Consider the following 9,888-nt stretch of genomic DNA (forward strand, 5'->3'; position numbering starts at 1 on the left):
ATTTATTTATTTATTTATTTTTTTTACAGATTATGCATATGTTTCGTAATTTATTTCACACATCCAGGTTGCCTGTTTATTTGTTATTTCAGGCATTCTGGTAGTCTCCTTGTGTGGAGTGTAGGTCCTCACATCCTCAGTGTTACAAAAAATGGCGCTTTGGTTGGGTTAATGTGGGTAGAGAGGCAAAATATATTTAAAAAATCTAAATAGTTTTTGGACCGCTTGCTGTTAAGGATTCCAAATTTGTTAGTGTCGTAATCGGTGAGTAGACCATTTATGTCTGATGTGCATAGTTAAAAAAAACAAAAAGAAAACCCTTTTCCTTTTTTCCTGATGTAATTTAGCACGCACATTGACATTGGCATCAATACATTTGTAAAACAAACAGGCTTCACACAAATCCCACTCTTCTTAAACTTGATAAAAGGAATATATTAATATATTAATATATTCATATGTTCTGTAGATGTGAATCAGTCAATAAGAAACGTATAACACAATGTAATATAATGTGTTTAGAAATGCCGAACAAACTTGGCTGTCACAAATTTTAATAACCACGAGGATATTTCTTAGATTTATTGCTTAGGAAATATCAGTATCTTTATAATTTCAATGTTCAATTCTCTGTGTAATAGTAAACTTAAATAGTGTGTTATAGAAAATCTGTATTTTGCTTTGGCTATCAACATATCCTGTCTGCTACACTTTCTGTTATTTAGTTATTACATTTGTTTATTTTTGCATCAGAAAAAATGTTAAAAAAAAAAAAACTAACATTAGTTTCCCTGTTGTTTAAATAAAATTCTGTAGATTATTGAACTAAATTATGTTCTTTCCCCGTCAGAATTCAAAATGAGTGGATTTAATTTTGGTGCCTCGTCCGGTGGCTTTAACTTCGGTACCCCCAAGACGACAGCAGGGGGCACTCCTGGGTTTTCACTGACTGGGGCCAGCACCACAGGAACTACAGGAGGTGGGTTCTCCTTTGGGACCCCTTCCCAGGCTCCTGTCCAGCCCTCTAGTCTCTTCTCCATGGCTACTCCGGCAAGCTCTGGTTCTCAAACAGGATTCAGCTTTGGAGCCCAAGCCACTTCAACACCAGCAGCAGCACCTGTCCAGACCACTGGAGGGGGGTTCTCATTTGGGTATGTCTGTTTCTCTGTGTATTACACCTAGAGCCCTAGCATGGAAGTGCCTAGATTGCCCAGGATGGTGTTGATAATGTTAGTCATTGATATTTGTCATATAATACATTGATAATCATGACAGTTATCAACTGCTAAAATTGCCATGTATAAATGTTAAGGACATCTGTACAGCTGATATCTTATTTTTTGAAAACGACAAACTTTTTTCAGGGTGAAATTGCTGCCATGTGATGAAAAGAAGCAAGTAATGATAATTAGAGTAAAGAAAAAGCTCAGGACTATCTTTGTTTTTGTTTTGTTTTTTCTGTTCCTCCCACCTTCCAGTGCCAGTGCTCCAAAGGTAAACCTTGCCATGCCGAATCCCACCCAGGCCTTGACCACTGCTGGTCTGACCCTGGGTAACAGCATGGCAGCCTCCACAGGGACAGGGTTCTCCCTTGGGGGAGCACTGTCCACCCAGAGCACAGCAGCCCCTTCTGGAGGGGGGTTCAGCTTTGGTTCTAGTGGGAGTCTAGGGGGTGCCATAACACAACAACAACAACAACAACAACAGCAGCAGCAGCAGCAGCAGCAGCAGCTACTACAACAACAACAACCAGCAGCCAGTGGATTCTCCCTTGGGAGTAGTGCTGCTGCCCAGCCTTCTGTGGGGTTTTCTTTTGGGGCAGCAAAGGTGCAGGTGACCACAACGGCCCCCAGTGCAACCAGCGGGGGATTCTCGTTTGGGAATAACACTGCCCCTGCAACCAGCCAACCCGCAGCGACACTTTCCCTTGGTGCTCCAACAACAGGTGTGTATCTTTCAGTCCAGCGGTCTTGAGTAGATTACTTTTGGGATTGTAGAAAAATAAAACCCAAATGAATAAACCGTTAGTGTTCAAAATAAGAATTGCTTGGTGACAGTTGTGACCCCACCCACCCCTTGAAAAATGTCGACACCCCTGTTATTCTAATAGAAATATTGGTGCTGTATCTTTCGGCAATAGGATGTTATACATAGATTTTTTGTTTTCCAGAAGCAAAAAGGACCTTTTAAGTGTTTATTTTTTTTTATTTTAATTGTCCAAAAATGGTATATCTTGTTGAAGTGTAGTTTTAGTTTTTGTGTATTTATTTTTCAATGTATTGAAATCTATATATTTTATTTATTTTAATTTTTTTGTACATTAAAAAAAAATAGGGCTTACTTTGGGATCCTTAGCACCAGCTTCAACTGCAGCAGCGGCCACAGGGACCACAACCCAGGGGACAGGCATGTTATTTGGTGCCAAACCCCAAGGTAGGATATTTTCATTCTTTTAAAAATGTAGTTTATATACAAAAATAGAAAACACTTGAAGTGGTAACAGTAGTGAAGTTGCATCATTTTTTAAATAGGCTTTGGTGGCCCCAAACTGACATTAGCCTTTATCAGTAAACCACCACACAACTGGAAGTCTCATGTCTTAGAATGGTGGGAGATATTCAGGCGAGGAATCAAGACTAAAACGAAGAACCGTCATACACGCACCCTTGTCCTTCCTGTTTCATGAGCTCTCAAACCGTATATTTTGCAGTATTTTTTTTTTTTTAGCGCTCTGGTTTTCTGTCTCAATCAGCCTTAACCTCCGCAGCCCCCACCACCACCCTGGCCAGCACAACATTAGGGTCCTCTCTCTTTGCTTCACCGGCCCCCGTCTCATCAGCTCCCTCCAGCTTCACACGTGAGTTTGCATACTACTCTCCCATATCGTTTGTTATCAGACTGCAGGTTTTGGTATCCATATATGTTCAAGTAATGCCAGCATATGAATAGATGCTGGCAAATATGTATCAGAGTGGGTGAATCTACATGCTGAGTTTTCTTTGTGAGTTAATATGAAAGTGATTCTATAATATATATTTAAATCAAAACACTCTTCCTAATAATCCATGTTTTTCTCCCTCTAAAGTTGGGTCTACAACTGCCCCTACAGCTACCTCTTCAGCAGCATCAGCAGCAGCAGGAGGAGGATTGGGGTTCATGCTGAAGCCTCTGGGGGTCACCACAGCAGCCAGCACTGCTCTGTCAGGTAAGAGCTGTGAGGTACTGACACTGGACAGTTACCCAGTTGTACAGCTGGGAGTGATATAATATATGATGGAGCTCAAGTAGTGTAGTCTGTCAGTTTTCTAGCTTCAATTGGTTAAACTTCAGAATACAGTCCATGTAAATGTTTGCATGAATAGAAACAATCTCCTTCATTGTTGTGTAGCAGCTATAGTTTATGAACAGGTCTGGATGACTTGGAGCTCAAACCACCAGGGCTATGGTGTTTTTCATACTGTACGGCACATTTGAATTTAATAAAGGTGTACTGTTTCAGCTGCTGCCCCCACAGGTGCAGTCACTGGGTTCTCCCTCGGAATGAAACCTGCAGGATTGGGCACTATTGGAACCACAGCTCCCCCTGCCACCACCACCACCATCACAGCAACTGCAGCCTTAACAGCCAGGTAGTACTGCAATGATGCTTTTACCTTTTCCCTATGTGTATGTCTTTGAACTGCAGGGCCTGGTTCCTTTTATTTAGACTAGCCTTATTTCTTGTAAATTTGCTGTAGCTTCTCTGGTTATGTGAAATGTTTGGATTGGTATTATTATTGTTATGCTTTGTGCCTTGACTGTTCATGCCTTCCTCCAGTGCCCCCCCAGTAATGACATACTCCCAGCTGGAGAACCTGATAAACAAGTGGAGTCTGGAGCTAGAAGACCAGGAGAGGCACTTCCTGCAGCAGGCAACACAGGTCAATGCCTGGGACCGCATGCTTATCGAGAATGGCGAGAAGGTAAAAGAAAGAGGAGAGTGCTTTCATTCATTCATGCTGCACATTAAAAGCAACACCTTATTTGTTATGTTTAGTCCACTAGTTCCATTAAAGGCATTCCTTATTCATCTAAAACATCTGCTGTAATTCTCCATTAGTGGCAGTCTTACAATTTGTAAATAGTTTAATTCTGTAGGAGGCTCCTATTTATACAGCATTTTAGTTCATTTGATAGCATTGTCATTATCACTTTTATATTGATCAATGACAGTGCATTCTGTTTGCCCCACCTAGATCACATCTCTACACAGAGAGGTTGAGAAAGTGAAACTTGACCAGCGAAGGTAATTTTAATTTTGCTTTGTAGCCATTAGCACATATTTTGTGTTGTTTGCAGTTGTGTTGATTTACCCCTTATGTGTGTTCAGGCTGGACCAGGAGATGGATTTCATCCTGTCTCAGCAGAAAGAGCTGGAAGATCTGCTGACACCCCTTGAGGAGTCTGTGAAGGAGCAGAACGGGACCATCTACATGCAGAATGCAGACGAGGAGCGAGAGAAAACGTAAGTTTGAGATCTGGAGTTCCAGCCCTGCAATGTAGGATAAGCTGGACAGTTATATATACCAGCATGTGCCATCCTTTGTAAGGAACTCAACACGAGTGCCTTGCTCGATTGGAAACTTGATGGGGTTTTTATTTATTTAGGTTCATATTTTTGTCCCAATCTTTCCAGATACAAGCTGGCAGAGAACATAGATGCCCAGTTGAAGAGAATGTCCCAGGACCTGAAGGAAATCATCGAGCATGTGAACACATCCAGCAGCTCCTCTGAAACCAGTGACCCGGTATCCGGGGGATTTAATGTGAGAATAATCTTGAATAATTATTTTGTTTTTTGTTCCCTGATCTGGGCTAGATCTTTTAAGGGTTTAAGTAGTGGTGTTATTTTTAAACTTGGGAGATAAAAGGGGTCATCTGAAAATAATTTCTGTATGCGATGCAAACAATAGGATTGCGCTATCTGATATATTTAGTTAATTCAATTCAGGCAATTTTAATGCTCCTATGGATATACTGAGTAATAGAAAACACATTTTAAATAGCATTTGCGATCTGAAATTTAGTCTGCTTTTTCTTTCAGCTTCTGCAAATCTGCAAAATTCTAAATGCACACATGGATTCACTTCAGTGGATCGACCAAAATTCAGGTAAGTTGGTTTTATTTTTAATAAGTCTTTATTAGTGAGCTGTAGAAAACAAAACTGGATTGTAATGTAAAGCAAAGGGGCTTTTAAAACACTAGCTGACTTTTGTATATCTGTTATTGATTTGAGAGCCAAACAAATATTGTAATAGTTTGCTTCTAGAAAAAGTGTAAAAGGAATAACAAAAACTTTGTATTTATTGAGATTAGTGCTGTAATATTTTCTAGCACATATGGTTACCCACCATTTCCCTCATTATTGGGACATTGATAAACATGCAAACAGTCATAAAACCACATTTTAAATAAATAAATAAATAATGAATAAGTATTGAATGTATATTGTTCAGGTAGAGAAGCCTATGGGAAGTTGTGGATTTAATATTGTGGTTTTGTGTTTTTGTTTTTTCTCTAGTCTTGCTGCAAAGGCGGGTGGAAGAGGTGTCCAAGCTCTGTGAGGGTCGTCGCAAGGAACAAGAAAAAAACTTTCGTATTGCATTTGATTAAAATAAACAAAATAATATATAAGCACACACAATGGTCTCTTTAAAATCTATACCCAATTTCTGTGAAAAATAAAAAACAATTTTATTTGGAGTCTGTTTGAGTAAAATAAAGAATTGCTTACACTTTTTAGTCCTGCTCTGTGTGCATGATTTGTGTCTTCTGTACAATGAATTTAAAAACATTAGGCTGTATTCACAAAGCATAAGATTGTCATTTAAAATAAATACAGAGCTTGGTCTAGCCCACTGTTGTTGCACCAGTGAAGGGGGCAAAAAACTTCTGCCAAAATCCCTAGTCACTTTTTATCTTTTAGCTTTGTTTTAAGTACCCTTCAATGTTCAGCAAATGGTTTCTATCACCACCAAGAATGATTATAATCAGTGTAGTGTGTGCTCTGTAACTAAGTGATTCACACAAATTGTGCTTTAATGGCTGGTTTCACAGACCCTAATTAGCACTAATCTTGGACTACTTTACCATGTCTAATAATAGAAATCCATAATAAGTGCTATTCAGGATCTGTGAAACTGGCTGGTAAAGTTGAAAGGATTTTCTTCCCTGCAGCAGGTGTGGAATATTGTTTTTTTACTGAGGTTCAGCTGACTGTTCAAACTAGACCCAGTGATACAGCAAGCATCTATGCCTGTAATCAAGGTGGCACTGAAAGAAATGTAAATATTACTAGTCAGATAATCTGCACTAATATCCCATATACTCAAGAGAGGTGACACAAGCAACTGTGCAAGTCGTGTGTACCCTGCCTAGGGCTTAGGAAGGCTTTTTGGTGGTGTAGACAAAACAAAAGAATCAGCATTATATAAATAGGAGGGGAAACAGGCACCCAGCTCAGTAAAAGCAAAATAGAAACTGCATTCAGGGCTCATTATGCTGAGAAGTGGAAATAGGATTGTGTTTTACAGGTATATTGGTCATCACAATACCTCTGAACTAAGATTTAAGATTATGTTGCATGTTTTAGCAACATCATGTTGTATTATATTGCACCGTTTACAATGTAAACATTCAGCTGTATCATTGCATTCATTGTAGCCATTAGATGTGGATTGCTGTTACCACGTTGCAAGAACAATCCCTAACTAAAGTTTTACTGGTAGTGCTGATGTAGCTAATGACTAACTTGGTGCCACTTCCCTGTGTCTGCACCTGCATTACCACGAGTTTTAGTTGTCATGAGAACATCAAAGGGTGAAAGTTCATCTTTGAATTAAAGGTCAATACAGGCAGATCCGGGAGTCGATACTTTCGGTTGTTTCTGGAAAGGTAAAATAACTAGATGTTCTTTACATTTTTGTTAAACAAAAAATACAATCGTTTTTTTTTTTGTAACTACAACCTTGTTTGAGCAATAACTGTAGATTTTAACTGCAAAATAGTAAAGTTTGCACTAGTTTCAATAACTACTTGTGGACCAAGGCAAAGTGGAGTAGTGTGAAAAGTTCTGTCAATCACTCTGAACTCCCAGAACGGCTATATATATATATATATATATATATATATATATATATATATATATATATATAGTTTAAACAGGTGGGCTAGCAACATAATTGATAAAAGTGCATTTTTAAATAAACAAATGCAATATTTTTGTTCTTAGGTCAATACTTTTTATAGGTATATTTGGATGTTTGTACTTACAGAACAACACAGTTTGTTATTTATTTTGCTATACAAGCTGATCCCTGAATTTACAGTAGTACAACATTACATACAGTAGTTCATTTTAAACTGCAGAACCGTTACAATTATCAAAATAATGGGAAGAATCTGTCAAATCCCAACCAACCTATGACATGTCGAGTTAACGATACTTATTATTAAATATGCTAAATTACTATCGGGATACTTCTAGAATGTACTGTTGTTTAACTTTTAAAATTGTTATTGTTTAAGTGAAATGATCTATATTCTCTACTTTAGAGGTCGCTGGTATAAAACTTTTTTTATTATTATTTCTTTATACAAGTTTTTTTTTTCTGTCACTTAGGCACAGAAGCAATGGGAAGTAAAGACAATCATGGAATTAAAACAGATGACATCAAGAGACTATCAAAAGCAGACCTAGAAGTAAAAGACCAGATAAAATAAGTTAACCTACAATTATAAGTAATCGTTTCCATTAGAAGCTAGATGCTGACCTGTTAATAAGTAGAAATCAGCGTCATGGGATTACCCGGTTTGAAATGATGACGTCTTTTCAGTTTTGAACCCTGTGTACTCGCTCGTCTTCCACAGAGAAACCTTAACCAACCATTCTCACTGAGAAAGAACTGGCCCCACTTGAAGGGAGGCAGGTATTTGGGTCACGGTAGCACAGTTAAAAGTGTAAGCAGATTCACATGGCAATTCACGTCTTTTTTTTAATTCCCTTGGTATTTTAGTGTATTTGCGCTCAGAGTGGTTCTGTTGCTCCAAAACAAACTATATATTTGTATCTCTAAATACACCTTTTACAGGGGTTTGAGCTTGTCTGGAGAATCCTAAGTGCCAGGCTAAACAGACTTTCTTAGTCCATTCAAAGTATCTGTCAATGGGATCTTTTTGGGACCTTGTATATTTTATCCATGTACATATTTTCTCATTTGTGTACGTTTCATTGATGGGAAGTGTGCTACATAAATAAAGATTGAGTGGAAAGCTGGACTGGCAGCCCTTTGTATTTTACATGTATTTAGCACAGCTGAAAGGTCACATTGTCACATGATTAAATTCAAAGCATGCTCCAGACAAGTTCAAAGCTGGGTTAAGGCAGATTTAGAGAAACAATATAGGAACGCTGGAGTAACAAAACCTATAGCCACTTGGAATGACAGCAAAAATCATAACACAGTAAGAGAAATGACATTGGCTGGAACTCTGCTGTGAATTTCCATAGTGTCTGCAGCATAAGATTTTACTTCCGTCCTTTCCATCAACAGTTAAATACATCTGCAATCTCATAACCAAATCAATTAATACACTAATGTATTTCTAAACAATTACTCTGATTTTTCTCATTTTATTTGTAGGTTCAATCTAGAAGAGCAAGGTCCTGAAGAAGTGATCAACTCTGCCTGCCTTAACTATATTGTAAGAACAATTGTAAGAACAATGCTGACTAGCCTGTGTGTATCAATATTAAAAGAGGTATATATGTACTCCAGTACTCCCAGGGAGATCACCTATTCTGATACTGAGCCACATTCCAAGCACACTAAGATACTTCCTTAACAGATCACACACAGCTGTTTTCTATTGAATTATTATTTTTTTTTTCAATTTAGTTCCATTACCAGTAAAAATGAACTCTTTCATTGATACATTGATATAAGCATTGGTCATATCAGTGACACAAATATTTTCACATACTCCTCCCTTTATGGCATGACCTTGTGTTGCTAATTCACAAGAGTCTAAATTTCTAATTTTAAAATACATCTACAATATAAAGCTACCCACTAAACTGACTCGCAGATTTTTTTTTTTTACACCAGTGAGCATTTCCATGTTTTCTGTAAAGCGTAGCTCTCTCCTTATATCAACAACCAAACTTATATTTTTATAAATCATACATGAAACATGATTTACAATCTCAAATACATAAAATGAACATGCTCACATCTCATCATAACACATTTTTTTACCCATTTTCTTTTAACAGGGGTTAAATTTAAAAAAAAAATGGTTAGATGCATTAAACACAAACATACCTTCACTAACTTTGAATTGAATGGGGCCTTTGCGCGAGTGATGATAACTTCAGTGGATTACCTGGTGAACATTGGGGTTGGATTTCAGCCTCTCTATGCAGGCAATTCTCATTAGAAACACTGTCAATTCGCCAGTGTAAAATGACATGCACATCAAATTTTTATTGAAGTGATGAAAGGTCAATGCAAACTACAGCTCAACCACAGAGGAGGGGAAAATACTTGACCTCCACAAGCCTCAATCCCTCTCCAGGTTCAAACACAACCCCTTACAATGTACACAGGGAGGTAAAAATAAAAAAAATAAGAACTGAACGTAGTTCAGGAAACCCAAATTGCCTGTTTACAGTTCAACCCTAACTGCATAAGTAAAAAATAACCTGTGCAATTTAATCTGCAACACACGATATGTTTTAATTTCTCTTATAAAACCATTACTGTAAAGTTCCCATCTCTTAATATATGCTGCAAAGAATATATGCAAAAATAAAATAAAAAAATAGTGCAGTGTGTTAATGTAGTATA

At 37.7% G+C, this 9,888-nt stretch overlaps 1 protein-coding gene across 3 annotated transcripts; it reads left to right on the forward strand.

Annotated features, from left to right (window-relative positions):
* The first annotated feature begins 136 nt into the window (after positions 1-136).
* Positions 137-5,757, forward strand: LOC121318752 (nuclear pore glycoprotein p62-like). Of its 3 annotated transcripts, none has more exons than XM_041255771.1 (13): positions 137-264; positions 851-1,151; positions 1,479-1,945; positions 2,335-2,433; positions 2,753-2,857; positions 3,086-3,205; positions 3,515-3,629; positions 3,818-3,962; positions 4,236-4,285; positions 4,370-4,504; positions 4,676-4,805; positions 5,084-5,150; positions 5,562-5,757. In XM_041255771.1, the coding sequence occupies exons 2-13, from the start codon at positions 859-861 to the stop codon at positions 5,651-5,653; spliced, it is 1,818 nt and encodes a 605-aa protein (XP_041111705.1). In that variant the 5' UTR covers positions 137-264; positions 851-858; the 3' UTR covers positions 5,654-5,757. The 3 variants fall into 3 exon arrangements, with proteins under 3 accessions (XP_041111705.1, XP_041111704.1, XP_041111703.1); XM_041255770.1 differs by having other exon boundaries at positions 2,768-2,857; positions 3,500-3,629; positions 5,562-5,756; XM_041255769.1 differs by having other exon boundaries at positions 138-264; positions 3,500-3,629; positions 5,562-5,755.
* Positions 5,758-9,888: the final 4,131 nt, after the last annotated feature.

The sequence above is a fragment of the Polyodon spathula genome, chromosome 7 (genome assembly GCF_017654505.1).
Source record: "Polyodon spathula isolate WHYD16114869_AA chromosome 7, ASM1765450v1, whole genome shotgun sequence".
In the NCBI taxonomy this organism is placed as follows: Eukaryota; Metazoa; Chordata; class Actinopteri; order Acipenseriformes; family Polyodontidae; genus Polyodon; species Polyodon spathula.

What these genes read in the sequence shown, in the direction of transcription:
- LOC121318752 (XM_041255769.1), top strand. Translation starts at nt 859, where the DNA reads ATGAGTGGATTTAATTTTGGTGCCTCGTCCGGTGGCTTTAACTTCGGT. An exon ending in GGAGGGGGGTTCTCATTTGG is followed by an intron (nt 1,152 to 1,478) that starts GTATGTCTGTTT and finishes CCCACCTTCCAG; the next exon opens with TGCCAGTGCTCCAAAGGTAA. An exon ending in ACTGCAGCCTTAACAGCCAG is followed by an intron (nt 3,630 to 3,817) that starts GTAGTACTGCAA and finishes GCCTTCCTCCAG; the next exon opens with TGCCCCCCCAGTAATGACAT.